Source organism: Spinacia oleracea, chromosome 2, assembly GCF_020520425.1.
Source record: "Spinacia oleracea cultivar Varoflay chromosome 2, BTI_SOV_V1, whole genome shotgun sequence".
Lineage (NCBI taxonomy): Eukaryota > Viridiplantae > Streptophyta > Magnoliopsida > Caryophyllales > Amaranthaceae > Spinacia > Spinacia oleracea.
The window spans coordinates 109,070,886-109,090,933 of NC_079488.1; the positions used below are offsets into that span (position 1 = coordinate 109,070,886).

General features: G+C 36.5%; 2 protein-coding genes across 2 annotated transcripts; one reads left to right on the forward strand and one right to left on the reverse strand.

Moving 5' to 3' along the window:
- The first annotated feature begins 1,805 nt into the window (after positions 1 to 1,805).
- Positions 1,806 to 2,636, forward strand: LOC110781958 (chaperone protein dnaJ 11, chloroplastic). The gene has a single exon (XM_021986006.2). The coding sequence runs from the start codon at positions 1,993 to 1,995 to the stop codon at positions 2,455 to 2,457; it is 465 nt and encodes a 154-aa protein (XP_021841698.1). The 5' UTR covers positions 1,806 to 1,992; the 3' UTR covers positions 2,458 to 2,636.
- A 3,131-nt stretch (positions 2,637 to 5,767) lies between these two features.
- On the reverse strand, positions 5,768 to 19,301 carry LOC110782099 (enhancer of mRNA-decapping protein 4). Its single transcript, XM_021986183.2, has 13 exons — positions 19,142 to 19,301; positions 18,211 to 19,023; positions 16,270 to 16,319; positions 16,042 to 16,198; positions 15,702 to 15,920; positions 14,554 to 14,682; positions 12,893 to 14,395; positions 11,257 to 11,616; positions 9,689 to 9,808; positions 9,378 to 9,548; positions 8,398 to 8,562; positions 7,744 to 7,869; positions 5,768 to 6,269 (listed from the first exon to the last, which is right to left on the reverse strand). The coding sequence occupies exons 2-13, from the start codon at positions 19,021 to 19,023 to the stop codon at positions 5,961 to 5,963; spliced, it is 4,122 nt and encodes a 1,373-aa protein (XP_021841875.1). The 5' UTR covers positions 19,142 to 19,301; the 3' UTR covers positions 5,768 to 5,960.
- Positions 19,302 to 20,048: the final 747 nt, after the last annotated feature.

Below are 20,048 nucleotides of genomic sequence, written 5' to 3' on the forward strand. Positions count from 1 at the left end.
CTAGATGTGTATTTGTGAGTCATCTAAGATAATAATCCAAACTTTTCATAATTGCATTCCAAACTATAACATTGCAATTTTAAATAAGATTTTTTTTAAAAAAATATCTTTTATATGTATTGTGAGTTATATAAAACAACAATATGCTGACTAAATGCAATTAATATCGCACTTCTTTTGCAAATTATATTTGATTATAAAAAAAAATGATGAGTTGGGTAAGTGACAAATCTATAACTTACTCCGTAGTAAATTAGAGCAGATAAGATGAAAAATACAGTGATTTGCAATAAGAAAAGTTATAGAGAGTAGAAAATATCCATTAATAAAGCGTGTTAATGATGGAGTATGAGGCTATATGACAATGAAAAAGAAAAGGACATGAGCTTCTAGAACCCTTCATTTTAATTATTGACCCCTCATAGACCCCACAATACCCCATTTCCACAATTAGCCAACATGGAAAAGGTTGCAAACCTACCAAATTACCTAATTTACCCCTCACTCAAACCCTTCCCTTTCCATTAAAAATTATTAAAACCTTTTTAAACAAAATAAAGTCTAGCCCTTTGTTAATTCATACGGAGTACACATTTTATACTCCGTAGTATTTGTTTGTCTCGTATCTTATTTTAGTCATTTTTATAAATATCATCCCATTTTCTTATATAATACTCTCTCTTATCCAGATTAGTTGTTATACTTATTTATGTACAAAAATTTAGGTGATAAGTGGTTGTTTCGCTATCAAATGTTATTTTATTAAAAAAGTATATGTGATAGGAGTTAGTGAGTATTTTTTAATTGAATGAGAAAAGGTGTGGGGACAAAAAATATTTATTACCTGGGTTCGGAATACCTTCCGGAAGTTTCATGTAAACCTCCTCATGCAAATCACCAGGGAGGAACGCATTGTTCACGTCTAATTGAATTTCCAGCCTTTGCTTGCAGCTAGTGCAATGACACTCCTGTGCGCGATTCTCTCGCGACCCGCCTTCCGCAAGGTATTGCACTTTAGGGCATCTGATAGTTCCGGTATACATGGTTGGAACTCAATCCTACTCCCATTTAGTAGCTAGGCACTGCTATCTGTCGGAAAGTTCAGGGGAGAAAGGTAAATGCATTCTTTTTTAATGAATACCCGCTTGCGGTTGACGTTCCGGCAAAGTTTTTCCATCGATAGTGTTTTGATCTGGTTCGATTTTCCTGAATCGGCGGCAATTTCCTCGTCCATCGATCGATCGCGTGAGTACGCAGATCAATCCAGAATATACTAGAAAATTCTTCTATTCCTTTAGCTTGGCGTTTAGCCACTAAGCTATGCGGGTGTGGGAAGAAAGAGTAATATTATAATTGTGGGGTCATTTCTAATTTATAAGTGTAACAACTAATCTGGGACGGACGAAAAAGGAAAGTTTAACAACTAATCCGAAACGGAGGGAGTACGTAGTATTAATATATCTCTATTATTTACCCTGCTTTCCTATACTCATTAAAAAAGAAAAACGCATCTGTTTGTTAAATTTCGGAATGAAGTCTTTCGCTTTGTTCTCTTCCCCTTATTATTATTGCTTATTAAATCTTATCAGATCAAACCAGATCACAAAAGCACTCACATAAATATTTTAATTAGATCAGAAACTTAAAAAAACATACCAGATCAGATAAAAAAAACAAGACTTTAAACAAAACATCATTTGCCTATGAGGCAAACAATAAGTGGCGTATGAATAATAATAATAAAACAAAAAATACAAAAACAAAAAAAATCTCTCTTATAAATGTGAGGTCACGCAAAAGAGATGGACACACAAAGGAATTGAATTCCGTTCCCATCTTCCCCTCCGTCATAATCTCATTTTTTAAATCTATAAATACTAAGCACTGCTTACACTAATCTCGATTCCCACCCACTTCTTTCCTCTTTCTTATTAACTTGGTCAATTTTATTGCTGTTCTTCCCCAATTCAAACCCTAAAACTATTCTAAATCATGCAAACCCTCTCCTTTCCTTGCAATCCGCCGACGCCTTTGAATTTCCGATTCCAATGTAGAGCTACTGTACAATCGTTATCTCCGCCGATGCGCAAATCCAGCAGCTTATATGAGGTTCTTCGTGTCAATCGACACGCTTCCGCGGTGGAGATTAAGGCGGCATATCGGAACTTAGCGAAGTTATATCACCCTGACGCTTCATTTTCTCTGTCATCGTCTTCGTCTTCGTCGTCGGACGGCGGTGATTTCATTCAGATCCATAACGCTTACGAAACACTCGCTGATCCTGCTGCTCGAGCTTTATACGATTTGTCGTTAGGGTTTGGGATCGGGATTGGAATTGGAGATAGAAATTCAAGATCTCAATATGCAACAGCTTCTTCATCTGCTTCTTCCAGCTCGTCGTTTCATACTGTGGGTCGTCGCCCCACGCGAAGATGGGAAACGGATCAATGTTGGTAGGCATTGCTTTTTTAATTAGGATTTAATTGTGATTAGAAAGTATTAGTATCATAATTAGTAGGTAGTGTGAACTATGAAGGAGTTTGTAGTATGAATTGCTCCTATCAAAATGTAATGGTTGACAAAAATATGTAAAAAAACAAAATTGAAAATATTTACTGTATGTACATTCTTCTCAATTCTCATCTCCAAGATTGGTATGAATTAGAACTTGAAACTTTGTTGAATTTTGTTGTGGGATAATTAGTTTGGAAGATTTGAATTAGGGAGTTGAGAAAATTGGTTGGGTGGAGATTAGGCCATTAATTAGGCAAAATTTGGGTGGGTAACAAAAATGAAATGCAAATACACTAGCAGATTACCAATTAGGAGTAGTAATTTTCTGATCAGTCGGAGCATCAAATGTTAATGCCGATATAATTGTTCCATGATTGTAGCGAAATCACGGGTTTTGTAAGTGTACTACACACTACTTAATGGTACCAAACTCAAGTACTCCGCAAGTGTATTATAGATCTTTTACGAGTAAATAATTTGGAAAATTGGAGTGCTACCATATTGGCATATTATATACTCCGTACGAAGTGGTTTGTAAATAACGGCACCGTTAAGAGAAACTCCGATGGTTTGCTAAATTATTTTATAGTTTGGAATGCCACAGTATTTATTTTAAGTTAACCGTATCGTTAAGAGTAACTCTGATAGTTGACTAAATCATTTTATGGTTTGGAATGCCACATCATTTTTTTGAAGTTATATTTTTTTTTGATTCTAATGAGGCCAAGCGATTTTAATTATTGACCCCTCTAACCACATTGGGTAGATATTTTAATAAGTAAACAAGTAGGGACCATGTCATTTTGGGGGTGAGAGGTGGAGTGGGTTTATGAAATTATTTGTTTAATAGGATGGTGAGTCATAAGTTAAAATAGATGTATTATTTAATTAGATGGTGGGGTTGATAAGTTATTAAAAATGGCAAGTGTATCTCTTAAATAAATACGGCCGGAAAAGACAAGTGTATCCATTAAATAAATACGGAGGGAGTATTATTTTTTGTTTTAGATTAATGTTCTTAGTTTTCAGGTTTTTTTTTACAAAACTAAAAATCAAACTATGAAAACCACTTGACTATTTTATCATTCACGATTCAATTTAAATCGTATGCCTTTTGAAAACTAAAAAATGACAATTGCATCGAACGAGCCCTAATATTTTAAATAAAGTTAGAGTTATGGTTGCACAATAACATTTGATTTTTATACTTCCTCCGTCTTTTAATACTTGCAACGTTTGTTAGTTTCACGCATGCCAATGCACAACTTTGATCATTTATATCTAAAATTCTCTTTATGTAAAAATTATAAAAAGTTGATATTTTGATTTTTGAAAATACACATTGAGACGAATCTAACAAGATGCCACATGACTATGTTTTATCTTATATAAAAAGCACTAAGAATAGTCAAAGTAGATTATATGAATAGTGGAAAAAGTCCAAACGTTGCGAGTATTAAAAGACGGAGGAAGTACTATTTATAAGTATACAAACTTTTATATAAGACAGTCTTACACAAAAGACTACCTTGGTGTCATATAAGTTAAACACTAAAATCAATTAGTTAAGCACTGAAACTAATTAGTTAAGCATTGAAATTAATTAGTTAAGCAATGAAACTAATTAATTAAGCACTGAAACTAATTAGTTAAGCATTGAAATTAATTAGTTAAGCAATGAAACTAATTAGTTAAGCATTGAAATTAATTAGTTAAGCAATGAAACTAATTAGTTAAGCAATTAAAGTGGTCTTTCCGGTAAGGCGGTCTTACAGAAAAATTTCCGTTATAAGTAAGAGATGTGGTTAAAGTTAATGTAAAATCAAATACGAGTACTTGGCCTAGTGGTAAAGGTTTGGCCCTCATAACCTCAAGGTTATGGGATCAAACCCCACTAGGGGCTCTTTGAGAGTGAGGATTTCCCTTATAATCCCCCTTCACTTCCAATAAGTTTGACCTGCAAAACTGGCTGAAAATACCTGTGCGAGGTATTAGTGCAGTAGGGTCCTTCATCCTTACCTTTAATAAAAACAAATACGAGTACTCGTTGTAGTTGGGATCATTTAGGAATAGAGTAGGCAAGTCCTCATTATCAAATCAAATTGAAATACTCGTCCATATCAACATAGAGCAGAAAGCTAGACATGGTCCCCCCAAAACTCCAAAAGTAGTGTACATATGATCATATCTCTATTTTGATATCGCTTTGAAGGAAATGTAAAATGGATGATATCATAAGTTAACTGGAACAGTCATTGTGCCTACCTGCCTAAGAAAGGATTTAAACATAACATAACATTATAACAACAATTACATGACCCGAATATGTCGATATTATAATTGTTAAATGGGCTACCTTTTTGGATCTACACAATAAATCTAATCCACACTCCTAACCTATAGAATATAGATAATGTTTTCTAATGTCACCATCATATTCATATTTGAACCATCGATATTAATTATGTAACTACCAAACCAACGTAAATAATTGTCATAATCTTTATCACAATGTTACGTTTACCAACTTTATACGGACTTACGGAGTATCATTGTATCAATATATAATTATACTTGTTAACATTTTGTTTCTTAAGTCGGGCCGGGTTTGAGAGCTCTCATGATGTGACAAATTTTAAATTTTTATTTTTCCATATATGTAGTATGGAATATAGGTTGGTACTGAGTTGTGTAAAACTGCCTTATTTAAAAGTTTGTAGAATAACTATATGTACATTATAGTAAAACTGTATATAGAAAAACATAAACGAGCACTCCCTCCGTCCCTTTTATGCTTTACATTTGGTATTATGCACATAATTCAACAATTAATGTTGATAAATATTCCTCTTTTCCATTTTTAAAAAATACAAATTATGTTAATTGATACAGACTCCCAATGCAAAATTGTGAAAGATATTTGTCCTGATAAAATTAACTGACTGATGAAAACAAATCATTTGCACATTTTTTGACAGAATATTAAGGACATTTATAAAACAGTACAAATGAAAATATTCTAAGCGTAGAGATTAAATTGAGACACCCAAAACGGAATACATAGGAATAAAAATGGACGAAAGAAATACGAAGTAGTTTATAATCGAGGGAAATATTTTAAGAGCAACATAACAAAACTTTTAGACAATTTCCAGTTAAAATGTGAAATGTAGGCACAAAATCGACATGGGGTTTGGTTTCCATCTTACTTGCTTTTATTTCTCCAGTTAATTAGAAGCCTTAATCAACAGACTTAACAAGTTCATCTTTCCATAGCATGTATAAAAAAAGATAAAAACTACTTAACCAAGACATACACCAATTCCATTTTCCATGTTTTAACCCTCAACAAAAGGGAGGGAAAAAAAAAGTTCACCTATACATAATGTCCACCTTCACAGTCAAAATCAACAGAAAAACTTGAAACAAGAGATACACTGCAAGGATCATTTACAGGAAAGCAACATGGAGTTGATAACATGCATGACGACACGGATGCTTGATAACTCTGCCGGTGAAGCGGAAGGAAGGCTACGTTGATGGTTCAATATCTGGTAAACCTGCTCCAAAATCGGACGCACGTGCACTGCAATCATTGGATCATGCGGTTGTATGCATGCAGCGGCATCTGTCATCCAGGCTAACTTTCTAGCTGTATCCTTTGTTATATCACAAGAGAGCTGCTGCAGAAGTGAGAGTAACACGCCTTGACTCAAAGGCAAAGGCACCGTTGATAAAAGACGCTGCAAATCAACCTGATAGATAAAAAGAGCAAATAACAACACATCATGAGCAACTAACTGTCTATAATGATTATACTCAACTGCAAGTGAGTAAGAGATAAGCCCTGATAAAATGTGCTATACACAGCACATTCTGACAAAGGGTCAAGCTTCTCAACCCTAGACTCAACCACAACATGGTACAAATATCCTGGATTGCCTGGTGATACAGATATCCAAGTACTAAGGTCTATCATTGGCATAGAGCAAGCAAATCAAACAAATTACTCGATAATCATTCAAAATGGCAGAAGATTTCTTCCCCAATTCTGCTTCCAACAACATATCTTTATAGAACTGTATTGGGAACTAAAATCATCTTCCCATAGGAGAGATGCAGAAATGTTGTCTGCTATGCAACTAGTTCACCCAATCCTTCTTAACTTAGACAGAATCCAAAAGGCAGAGAGGAGCTTTTCATGTAGTAGGTATCACATGGGCGTATCAAACAGCAGCTTATACAAGTAAAATGGTGCCTGAAGACAACAGACAGATCTTTGCAATACCAACCTTACTCATAGAGCCATTTTAATTAGAGCAGCAAATAAACATTTCCCCAACTTATTTCAACAAGTCATCTTGTGAATGCTCTAACCTTCTATCGTGTACACAGTATCTTTTCATTATAGTCGGAATGTAGTGAAAGCTTGTAATTATAAGGCACATAGAGCAAGTAATAGTAGAGTCAGTGTAGCAGAACACCCAATAAACTTCTTATCCTGCACCATATTTCGAGCCCTTTTGTCCCACATCAATTATTCTGATTCTGTTTAAAAGTGAGTTATAAATGTAGCACAAAAACAAAATTTCCCAACCCTATCTCTCTTGGTCCTCCCCCCCTCCCTTTTTCTGTATCAACATTTCCTCGTTCTGTGCTCTGCCCATCCTTCAGGTTTTACTCTCTCTCCAGTCTCATCATGCACTCGAGGTTTGAAACGCAATGCCTGCCTGCTTGCTACATAAAGTACATACTATATGCATTTTGTGCCATTTCCCATCCCAAAACTTGTCATTTTTACGACATTACCCCATGACAACAACTCAGCAAGTTGCCGGAAACAATTGTGCTACATTTCAGAAATGGGGTGCAATAATTTGCATTGAAGTTCGGTATATTCTGGAAAATCAGAAATCATTGGTTTATCATATCAAAATTATTTACAGACCTATATGCTCTTTTGGCCTATCTTAGCTAGAATTATTAGTATCAGATAGGAAACTTTCCAATTTTTCTGACGACTGTTTGTAGAATTACCTCACATCAGATATTATTAAATAAAATTATGTTCATCATCTTTCTTGTTTTTCCATGCCGGATATCAGATCGCCATTCCCAAAGATTGTATAGGTGTTGTATATATTAGCACTTGAGCTATTTGTTTTCAGCTGAAAGTTAGCAATAACTATGACCAAGGTTCAATAACTAATACAACAATATAAGCCATACCTGAGAACATAGCCAGGAGACAATGGTTACATCACTTCTTTGCAAAGCAGCAGTAAATGCATCCTCATACTTGTGTTCTGAGATCAGTCTAGAAAGCTCTTTGGTCGGATCATACGGCTGTTCCACCTATGACAAACACGAGGTTGCTCAATATCCAGGACAACAAACAAAAAAAAAAATCCTTTTCAAAGATGTATTCCTCCGGTTTTTATTTAATTGATCAAGTTGATATTCACCTTTGCCAACATACAACTCTAACCATTAATAGCTTTTACTAACTATACGACGACAACAACAACAGCCAAGCCTTGGTCCCAAAATGATTTGGGGTTTGCTAACCATAATTAGAAACCGTCTGCGGAACATGATATATCTATCTACAAGTAAAATAAAAAAGTCGATGTTCTATAAATAATTAAGGGCAATTAACATTGTACATAATAAAATTGTTTTTATATTTTACGTCGTAGTAAACAAAAATTGTCAAAGTAAGGTACTTGAATAGCGGAAAAGTCAATGTGGAACAACTAAAAAAACGAAGCCAGTACAAATCAGATACCCGAAGAACCAGCAAACAAGAAATGACAAAAGCACTAACTTCCTAGAGCATATAGGTAAACCAATTCTTTAAAGGGCATAAATTAATTATTGGACCTTCTCATGTAGACCCGCCAAAGGCCCATTACTTAATTGGGTGGCCAATGGATTTCCTGCTTTTGAGTTTGCACCAGCAGCTGCAAGAGCTAACAACTTCCGCTGATTATCAGCCAATTCTCCGCTCAAGGTTTGAGTTAGTGACGATGCTGAGGCTAGAGCATCCTGTATAATCGACATTTAATGGAGAGTGTCAACAACTATAAGTACACTACAAATAGCTAACATCAATTTATTTTGATGGTCCTTAGCCTCTCTCCCTAGACAAGTGTCCTAAACTATCAAGTAGCAAAGCCTCACAAGTGAAACCGGGAAAAGATGAAGATGCTAAAATAAGTGCATTATCCAACAAACGAGAAACAAAAATATATAAATGTAATAGAGCGTTCAACCATATACAAGTATTAGTTGAACAATTGTTCTTCATATACTTCATAACAAAGGGAAGAAAAGTCAAAGGCACTTCACAGCACTCAATTTATTTGTTCTTTTTTTAAGGGAAGAGAAAGCAAACCAATTTCAAAGTTCAAAATTTTAGACGCATGGTTTCAAAACCTACTAGGCCCATGACTATAGAGGTCCTACGCAATTTCATACTACCTCTGTTTCGCAATATTTGCATTGTTTTCTTTTTACACAATAACCAATGAATTGGGTAAATGGTTGAAGTTGGACAATTTTGCCCATGTTATTAGAGGAAAGAGAAAATCTGAAAAAGAAAATATGCTTTATACAAGGGAAAAAAGAAAGGGTAATTACGACATTCGCCCAAAAAGTTACTAAAAAGGGAAAGGATGCAAGTATTGTGAAACAGAGGTAGTAATATATTATGTATAGTCCCATGACTATAGAGGTTCAGTTATACACGCTGACAGCGTGACAATCAACAGTACTATGAACCAGATATATGAGTTGAAACTGATCAACATAGAAATTAATGATCCTACATCTAATGTTCATCATTCAGTGTAAGATCATACCCTCAGGGTAAGGGCTAGCTGAGAATTTGTTGATTCAACTTGATGTTGTGCTGCTGCTGTATGTTCAGCCATTCCCTTCTGGAATGCAGAATCAACTTGCTCAAACATTGCTTTGCAGGACATCTCAAAAGCAGGGATGACAGAAGCCTCCAAACAAGACCTCAACCCGTCCTGCAATCACAGAAAGTAATTGTCACATTGTTACGCACTTGAAGACAGCTGACATTATGCAACACCACTACACTGAAGAATTAAAAAATTGTTTCTGAATTACACAAGCGAATTAATTTGCACACAAGATTTAAATATACCTGAAGTGCTTGTTTACCAGACGTCTGGAACTGTGTTTGGATTTGCCTGGCAACAGTAGCTTCAAGTTTTGAAGTTACAGACTTCTCAAGTTGACCCACTGCCTTGTCACCAACTCCTCTCTGAGTAATAGTCAATAAGTGATTGAAAGAAAGCAATATCATCAGCAAACAAAAAGAAAAAAAGAAAAACAACACCAAACTGCTATAGAGCCATAAAAAATTAACAATAATGAACCTTAGCATGTGAAAACATACCGAAATGGTGCAACTAATATGCAACTTTCAAAAAAGGAAAATGGTCATTCATCATTATCATTACCCCCATTGCTTCAAAAAGGCTCCCGCAAGAAGCGGGGTAAAGGGGGGAAAGGTGTACGCAACCTTACCCCTGCAATTGCAGAGAGGTTGTTTCCAATTGACCCAAAAGCGATAACGGGACGACCACCTCCTACTTCATGGAAAGGAAGCGAAGAGGTTTTAAGAGCCATTTTGATTTAGTCCATTACATCCCACAGCCAAAAGAACAAATGAATTTTTGACTCCATCGGAAAAGGAAAATGGTGCAAGTAAAAATAAAACGGAGGAAGTAGTACAGAGAAAAAAGCCAAAAAAAAAAGGTATTAATATAGACACCAAGAGAACAGCAACGGGCATACGGTATACCAGAAATCATGGCAGATCTAACAAGTCAATGCCTCAATGGACGTGGTGACCTTTAAGGAGAGGAGATTTTAGCTAGTCAGGATATCTAATATTCATCAGGCATGGGCTTCTATGTTTTTTTGTGGTTATCTCCTTTACCACGGAGCTAGAAGAGCCTAGAACTCTGAAGACACACATGCAAACGTACACCATGCCTTCCATGTAAGTGATGTAACTCTAATGTTTTACCAGAGTGATGTAACTCTAATGCTTTACCAGACGTTTCCAACTTTTTATAGATTGACACAACACAAATTCTTATTTACAAGTGGTGTACAATAAATATTGTACACCGAAGTAAAAGTTAACTCAAAACGTTTAAAAGTTAAGCTTATATATATAAAAGTTATCTATTTTGTTAGTGATAAATTTTTTTATTTTAATAAAACTTATTTCTTCAAAATCACTAATAATGTATAAAAATAATTATTTAACCCTTTAAAATGTTTATCTATCAATTTTTTTTTACTAATATTAAAGTTAATCAAAATTAAGTTAAAGTTACAAAAAAATGGGTAAAAGTTATCTTGGTGTACAATAAAATTATTGTACACCTTGTGCGCGCAAGACCTTTTGTTGACACAATACTCCATACAACTTTTTCGGGACAATCCAAATCTAACCAGCTTCCTAAGCATATGGAAAGTTACCGAGAATTTTCCAAGTCTAAATTATAAAATGTATCGCAATCAGTGATGGAACCATTAGAACTTCAATGTTCTTCATATATCTAATTTAGTCAACAAATTATACAGTTAATATGGCTATCCCCTAACAGCTACTAAATCAACTGGTGCCACGGGATAGCCATAATGTTGTATCATGGTCTTCAGAATTTAATTTCACCAAGTAATTTAGGGCCTAACCTGGAAGGAATCCGTAATACTCGAAGTAATAGTTTTCTCAATAGCAGGACTTATTGCACGAGCTACATTTGTGCCAACAACAGCCAATTCTTTCTTCAATGTTCTCTCAAGCACTGCAACAAGGTCCTTGTTCACAATATTATTTATCAGACCATGTGTTTGCTGCATACGATCTCGTAAGGACTTATCAAGTTTAGTGATCTCCTCCTGTGTACGAGCCCATAAAGCATCACTATTGGCCTTCAGGGCCTTCTCTACACTCCGTCCCAAAGCCGCCTCTATCCGTCTTCCTTCTTTAGTAACTGGTGTAGAAACTACTGTGCTCATCTGCTTTTGCATTTCTTTCTGCACATTTAGTATCTGCAGAAAACATAAAGGATGTTGTGAGACTGAACACAGAATGCAAAATATTGCCAATTGCCAAGCATTATTTGATAACAGAAGCTTCTAAGGAAGTTGTGATGCAAAAAGTTGTAGAAATTGATTGAACAAAAAAGATAACAATGTAACAAGTAAAATAGATACGATCAAAGAAGTTGCGCAAATCACTTATTTTAATCAACATCTACACAAGCAGGTTAATATTAACAGCCCGTCGCCAAATGGAACCACCGGCTCTTTATTAATCTGTTTGTTACTGTCTAACTCTTCCCCCGCTCCGACTCAAACATACACTGAATGGGGAGGGGGCAGAAGCAAGTATTGTCAAAATCACGAAAATGCAAGAAATTAACTACGACTAAACCGTAAACCCCAAAAGCTGAAATTGGTATTACGGATGATGAGGTCGGCACATGAAAGATCTCTATCTTGCACTGGAGCTAATACAGTGTCAAGACATATACAAAAATTATTTATGCAAAGGCCACTTGTACAATGATTAGCAGCAGAGAAGACCAAGGATTCAATGTACAAGAATAACCAACACTCTACTGCAGGTTTACATCAGTATGGAGTCCTGGACAGATTCACCAGGATCCTGGTGGGACTCCAGTAAAATCAGACCGAAATTGAACTCACCGGGATTCAGTTCAAACTCTACTGAAATCAGATTTGGTCCATGACAAGATGATCCCAATGACTCACCCGGTACAAGATTTTATATCCGACACATAAGCCAGAAATTTGACAGCACTTGGACTGAGCATGTCTGAATGTCTGATGATCTAACCATATTTCCTAGTGCTAAACTTTAGAGTGGTCTTGTTTGCTTAATACAGAAATAAGTTCCAATATTAAAGAGAAAAGAACGACCCTGTCCATAATTATTGCTCTAGAAAAAGCTAAACTCCAGGAGATACTGAGACTTCCAGCAGTCGATATTAGAAATATGTATACTAACACAAAGTACCTATAGTACACACTATCGACATTACTCTTAAGGACTGCGAGAGCCTCCAACCCTTGGACGGACATAGGGGTCGGACACACACAACCTTATCCATATAGATTGTAATTGACCCTTCCTAGTTATCATTTGCTACTTTGCTAGAAATAAGAACAGCATTATAATAAGCCACCCGTCCATTATAATACAACAGCCAAAGAAAAATGAATCTTTAAAGGGGTCGGACTTTATTGAGAAACATCCTATAATGAATTTCAAACGGTTTAAAATCGAAATTCGAGTAATGACCTGATTAAGAGTTTCATGCATAGCAAGCATCTGTGAACCAGAAGGTTCCATTGCAGCCCCTTGAAACAAATCCACTGAATTTGAAACACTCGGTGAAGGGGATAATGAACCGGGTGCTTGAGAATTCTTCCCCTTCTGCTTTTTCCCTTTGATGCCTGGTGTAGGAGACTGTGGCACTGTTGTTGAGACAGCAAAGTCTGCAGCCTTCCCGGACATATCATTGCTGGCTTCATCCCCTTCCTCCTCGCCAGAATTTGAAGGTTGCGCTAGAGCCTCCATTATGCTACTTCTAGCTTCTTCCATGATAGATGTCTCAGTTGGTAATGCACAACACTCTCGACTCATATCAGCGCCAAGATCAGATGCCTGAGAAAAAAAGGATTTCTCCTTTCTATCTGTTATGATTTGAGGATCTACTTGCCGAGAAGACTCATCAGTGTTGGCAAATCCAGTTTCACCAACAACTTTAGCCTCCACCTCAACATTTCCTGTGTCGCTGCTCACAATTACATCTTGATTTTTGGCCTCATTTTCACCTTTTTCAGAAACACGGGTTGCATCAGCTGATGATGTAGCCATAATCTCAAAAGGAGTAACAAGATGAGTTGGGTGTTTAAACATCTTAGGTGGACTGACAACATCAGAAGCATTCCCTTGTACAGGTCTGCTATCCTCATTTGAGGCAGGCAAAGCGGATGAACTTGTATGTGCACTATCCATTTGTCTTTCAACCGAATAATCATTAGCAGATTGATCACCACGCAAATCACTGAGTCTTTTAGACAACCTTGGACTAAGAGGAAGAGAAGCAACAGACACAACATCAGCATTGCTTGATGCTGGTAATAATGAAGTAGGGGTAGAATCCGCATTTGAAGTCGTGATATCTGGGGTTGCATCAGAAGCATCGCCCACAGGACACTTAATCTCAGATGGGCTCCCGAGGGCACTGATGTGATTACTTGGTTTCGATGCAGAAAAGGGAACCTCAAAAGATTTGCTTCCAGATGGCTCTAAGGCAGGAACGCATTCAACTGCATCACGAGAAACAATGGAATCCGACTTTTCTAAACTCAAATTATCCAAAGGTGGTGGCAAGCATTGTGAGAGGCCCAAAGCATACTGCTGTATGGCTTGCGTCTGGACGCAATAAACTTGAATAAGGTGTTCTCCATGAGGTAAGATGTCACTTGTCCCAGTAAAGCTCAAGATAGGCATAGTTACAGTAAACTCTGATAAATAATCCATGCGGGTTGCTGCTGGGGTGGTACCATATTCTAAGTGAATTGCATATATAGCATTCTTTTTGGCATTTGCAAGTAAAAGAAGCCCCCCTTGAGATAATGCCACAACCTGATTGAAAAATGCTTCCTCATTTCGAGGTTCAGCAGAACTCTTCATCTCCAGTGTCTGTATGCACCGCCAAGATTCAGCATCACTGGGAAGCAACCATCCTTCTTCATCAGATGAAGCCCAAAGCTTCACCTCTCGATTAAGTGGTCCCTGTTTTAATTATACTATAAGTTAGGTCAAAGTGAGCAGACAAAAATCATTCTAGCTAGGCAATAGTATATCACCCTAGAAGAGAACAACTCATAAGTCACAACCACAATAAGCCATTTACAGTGAAACGGAAAAAAAAGGAAAAAGAAATAGCATACAGCTGTGATAAGCATGATATGGTCTGGCCGATGTGGAGCAGCCAAAAACTTAGCTGCGTCAACAGGATGACCATCATGGGGCCTCAATACTAGAAGCGGTGCTGCCTTGCGATCTTCCCAAATCTTAATCTGAAGACCAAAAAATTATAAGTGGGACGCCAATTGTAGAAACCACTTTTAGTTATTACACATGAGAAAAAGACAAATAACAAATCCAAATATCAGAAAAAGGAAATATACTAATTAAGAGAATCTTTTTATATTTATAAGTAACTGATCAGGAGAACAAGCAAACATTAGGTTTACTAGTTAACAGAACTAAAATTGCTTGAAGTCTCTTCAAATATACTCCGTATGCAACAACGAGCAAAAGCTGCCCCGGAAAAAAAAAAAACTTATACTACCAAACGAAGAATTATATCACAAGCTTTCCTAATTCACAATTTTCCTTCAGTAAGCAATTGAGTTTTGAAGAAATACAACATAACAAGAGAGTCAATAAATAAAAATAGCCCTGAAAATGATGACAGGGATATTGCTTGACAGAAAATAGTAACATACGGCAGTATTTTGTACTCATAATTATGAAGCAAAACAGCAACTGAGAGGCAATTTTTACAAAGCAAACCCCATCGGAGAACTACAGATATGAATGACTCGTAGCCAAGGTACTACAGATTGAGAGCGCTTAAATAATACTTCCTCCGATCTTTTTTAGTTGACACAACTTTTTGCAGCGTTTGCCAATGCAATATTTCAATCATTAGTATCTTTAATTATCAATGTGTGAAAATTATAAAAAGTTGATATTATAATTCTATACAACGAGACGATTATAACAGAACCCCACATTAATATATTTTCTTTTACGTATAAATCACAGTTGATAGTCAAATTAGATTATATGAATAGTGTCAGAAGTCAAATTGTGTCATCTAAAAAAAACGGAGGAATACCTCTTGCAAAAAAATAGTGATAATTTAATTTGACATGAAAGTGGCAGCTAAGGCCGCCTTCTGTTCACCTGATTTTTAATGAATTTGCTAATATTTATTAAACATTATTTTTTAAAATAAAAAGAATGTGTGTGCGTGAGAGTGCGATTTAATACTAGTTCCAATATGGATAAAGTAGGGCAGCTGACACACCGTTCCATCCTTTGAAGCTGAAACCAAACGTGTTGTCATCCACTGGCACATTGACAAATCGGTGACCTCCCCTTCATGTTTACCAACCAGCTGAACCCCGTCGATCAGCTTGTCCAAAGGACACACAAGAGCGTCCTCTCCAGAAAAATCAACACCCTTGCGCACCTTCGTAGTATCAATTTTAAGGACACTCTTACCGATGGCCACGACAAGAATTTCCTGCAAAATTAATGGTTACGCGGTCAATCAACACGAAGTGCTACAAGATTGCTCTTGGAAAGACATCAGATAACAAAGTGGCTAGTGGTTGAAAACCAGGTGACTAAGCTCATATGATTACTTGTTTGTGACAGTGCCAGCAAACCCGTGGATGAACAGATCCTTCGTCCCCAGTAATATGAATAGCTAGCACGACATTTCCAGAAATTTCTGGCTTTTCTTCCTTACCTGGGCCTTCAGAAATCTTCCATACATAAACTCGTCCCTCTATGCTTGCACTGCATTATATCTTGTCAGTAAACGCAAAGATAAAAAACGCATGAACATAATTATCAATCAAATAAAATACCTAGCCAGAAGATGAACGTCTTCCGCAAAGAAGGCCATATCTGTTACCCTCTACATAAGAAGAAATGGGGGAAAACCACAAGAAAACGTAAAGATCTAGCTATTAAAAGGCATAGTTATTTTGCCTAAACAGAAAATGAAAAAGAAATTTCATAAGGGAACTGAGTAAAATTGAAAAAACAGTCTAAACTACAGCTTCTAGTAGATACAGTTGATGAAATTGGCACAATTGACACATAGATAAGTAACATTCAACTACTTCCAGATCACCCTCGAGAACATTAATGTAAGAAAATGGAAAGCAAAAAAATCAAAGAAAAGTCAACAAAGAAATAACGCTTTCATCCAAAACAATATATGAGTTGATATACAAGGTAAGATGCAGAAAACCCCATAGGCCATTCAACACTGTCATCTATAAGAAACTAAAGAATGAAAACACCATTAAAAGTTGAAGGGCGTGATTTTTCAGCTTGGAATTCCATCAAGAAAAATATCAGGGAGGGGGAGAAAAAGGATGAAAATTCAAAAGAAAAGAAAAGCATGAAATAGTATTTCCATTAGGTACAAACTATAAGCCCCGCAAGTTGCAACACAAGGCCAGATACAAAATCGTCAATCTAAAACTCTACGACCATTCTAACTACTGAGGCCCTGTGGCTTCCCGACTAAGCTGATATTTACTAGTTAAAACTTATTTTTACTGACTGAAACTGATTTTTGCTGATTGACACTGATTATAACTTATTCACTGGTTCTCTTGTTACATGGTTAGTTGATCTTACTTAATTGCTTAAAAACTAAATTTAGCTAATAAAAATGATTTTATTGATTTAAAGATACTTCACTCACTTAAACATAATATACTCTTTAAAGTTGATATGAACAAGACCTAAGCAAGCTCTTATTATCAATTTATATAGAGCCTCGTTTCTCCTATAGCATTACACTTACAGCTCATAGAAAGAAATTCCTTCTAAAATACCACAATTGTCATGCCAAAATTTAACAACTATTCACAAGTGATAATCTTTTTCCTATTGCAGCAGGTAGACAGTGCATAGACTGGTTATTCTGGTGAATATATGAGACATTCAGGCAGGGGCGTAAAGGCTCCTCTTAACTCTTGGATAAAATCAGGCATAACTTTGGCAACCACATTCCAAAGCTGAAGTACTAACAGAGTTGACCAATGACCATCGTAGCAAAGTATTTATGTAACCTAATGAAAATCAAATATTACTAAACTAGGAGGGTAGAAAATCGAGATACACGTACATGTAGTTAATACTCACTAAAAACAACAAAATCACAACCCCGGTAATTCAAGATTCTGTATGTCGGAAAATATACCCAATCCTAACGAATGAATATCTTCGTTGGCATCTGACTTGTTAAAATTATTTCACACTATCCTGATTGAGAAGATGAAATCCCTGTCTTTAGTAAGGTACACGGAGTACAACTCTAGCTTCAGGAATGACACGAGGAGACATATATACTGCTAAATAAGGTAATAAAAAATAGTCGGGTGGATTAAATTTCACATGCAAGTATAGTAATATACAATAAGTTTCCTTCGATATACGGATCAAACAATTGCGGGAACAAAAAGACTTTCTTTTCCTTTTATGATCTCCGGATAAGATGTTATAACACACCTACATAAATAAAACTAGTCCAAATTAAAGATGTCATTTTACAAGACTTTTTCCAATAAGATCTCATCCATAAAATACATTAGTTCTTTTTCTAATTATGTCAACAGAATATGATATAGCAAGTAAGGTTTTTTGCTATTCGGGTTTATACTATGCACAACTGATGCTTCTTGCATATCTACAAATATAGCCAATAACAAAGTAAGACGAACAAGTACAACAGAAACAACTAGTAAAGTGTATGTGAATCAAAGCAATAACTGAAGGAGGGGAGAATAAACCTGAGTATGCCCTCGTAGCAAAGACCTCAAAGCTGTGTTTATGTTAAGAACACGAATGTTGCCCAACTTAAGACCATAACAAATGTAGGTTTTGTTGACAGCAATTTGATGACCAAGGATGAGAGCAGGATCAGAGCCATACTTAGTGATGGGAGTAACCTCCAACTGAGGCTGCTCCTCGCCTGGCAACCTAGCATCAATATCATAAAGCATATGATCACCGACCAAATGACGTCCCCTGGGAAGCTTACTGCTGGGCATACGAATAGGGGCGGCCTGCACCATACCGCCATGAATGGGCTGCACAGAGGGGGAAACAGGGACACTAGCAGGCATAGAATAATCGGAGGGAGATGGCATAGGGGCGGGTACAGGGGTGGGGTTTTGATGAGAGTAATTGAAATCAGGAGGAGGACTACTGAGCAACGCCATGAGACGAGCACCTGGGTTGGGATTCTGGGGAGGAGCACTAGGGACAGGCTGAAGAGGGGGTGTAGGGAAGGAGACAGACCTCTGGTGATGCAAATTGGGGAGTTGATCTTGAGGAGGGAAGTTGGGCAAATGGTGAAAGTATGGAGGACTAGGGTTTTGAGGTGGGAAGGAGTAGGGTCCAGCAGTGGGTGGAGGGTATGAAGCAGACGGAGTTGGACCACCCATGTTGTTAGGGTTTTGCGGCGGTTGAGGTAGCGGTGGTGAGGGTAAATTAGAGGCTTTGAAGAACTTATTCATATCGAATTGACCTCCGACACCGCCTTGTTGTGGTTGTTGCTGCGGCGGTTGCTGGTGTTGATTTGGATTCCCAGTAGAAGCCATCTTTTGTGAATTCAGAAACACAAAAGAAATCAAAATTAAAAGAATTAAAAACAGATCTAATTAATCGAAGATTGAATGATGAAAGGGAAGTGCGAGAAGGGAGAGAGAGTGGAGTTACCGTGAGAAGACTGAGATCCAATAATGGAGGAGAAAGAAAATCAATTTTCGATTAATAAAAGAGAGAGAAAGAAAGAGAAGGGGGCGCTGGAAATGAACCCAAGAAAGAGTTGAAGAGACTCAGAGAGGAGTGTTTGTGGATTAATCGGTGGTTAATTAAAATTAAAAATAATAAAGTAGGGATTTGTCAGGTTTTGAGGTTTGAGGAGGAGAGAGAGAAATTAAGGAAATGAATCAGAATATGCAAAATTCAACCCTTTTCATAAAAAAAGAAAATCTTTCTTTTGTATCATTAAACTAGTGGAGCGCTAAAAGCCGCCCCACATTACTCAAAACCGCCCCATTATTTTACATTAATATCCTTATATAATGAAACTTTTCTCCCAAATTTTACCCCATCTGTATCTTCATCCAAACCACCACCACCGTACACCCATAAAAAAAATATTTAAACCAAGCAATTTTATTTGTCAATAAGTACATTAATCAATAAATTAAAAAAATACTAATTTAATTTTGATTTCACAAACTTATGCATTTTAAGTTTACACCATGGTAGAGACTTATGCATTTTAAGCTCACACCATGGCATAGACTTATGCATTTTAAGCTCACACCATGGCATAGACTTATGCATTTTAAGCTCCTGCCATGGTACGAGCTTAAAATTCATAAGTCTGTACCATGGTACAAGCTTAAGATGCATAAGTCTCTTAATCTTTTCTCCGAAACAAATTACATCAAATTCAACAACAAATCAAAACATTAAATAGTATAGACTTATGAGTTTTGAGCTCCGACCACGGTATACACTTATGAAGTTTAAGCTCCTTCCATGGTACGAGCTTAAACTACATAAGTCTATACCATGGTCGGAGCTCAAAACTCATAAGTCTGTACCATGGTAC

What these genes read in the sequence shown, in the direction of transcription:
- LOC110781958 (XM_021986006.2), top strand. Translation starts at nt 1,993, where the DNA reads ATGCAAACCCTCTCCTTTCCTTGCAATCCGCCGACGCCTTTGAATTTC.
- LOC110782099 (XM_021986183.2), bottom strand. Translation starts at nt 19,023, where the DNA reads ATGGCTTCTACTGGGAATCCAAATCAACACCAGCAACCGCCGCAGCAA. An exon ending in ATATCATGCTTATCACAGCT is followed by an intron (nt 14,396 to 14,553) that starts GTATGCTATTTC and finishes TAATTAAAACAG; the next exon opens with GGACCACTTAATCGAGAGGT. An exon ending in TGGCGGGTCTACATGAGAAG is followed by an intron (nt 7,870 to 8,397) that starts GTCCAATAATTA and finishes TGTTTGTCATAG; the next exon opens with GTGGAACAGCCGTATGATCC.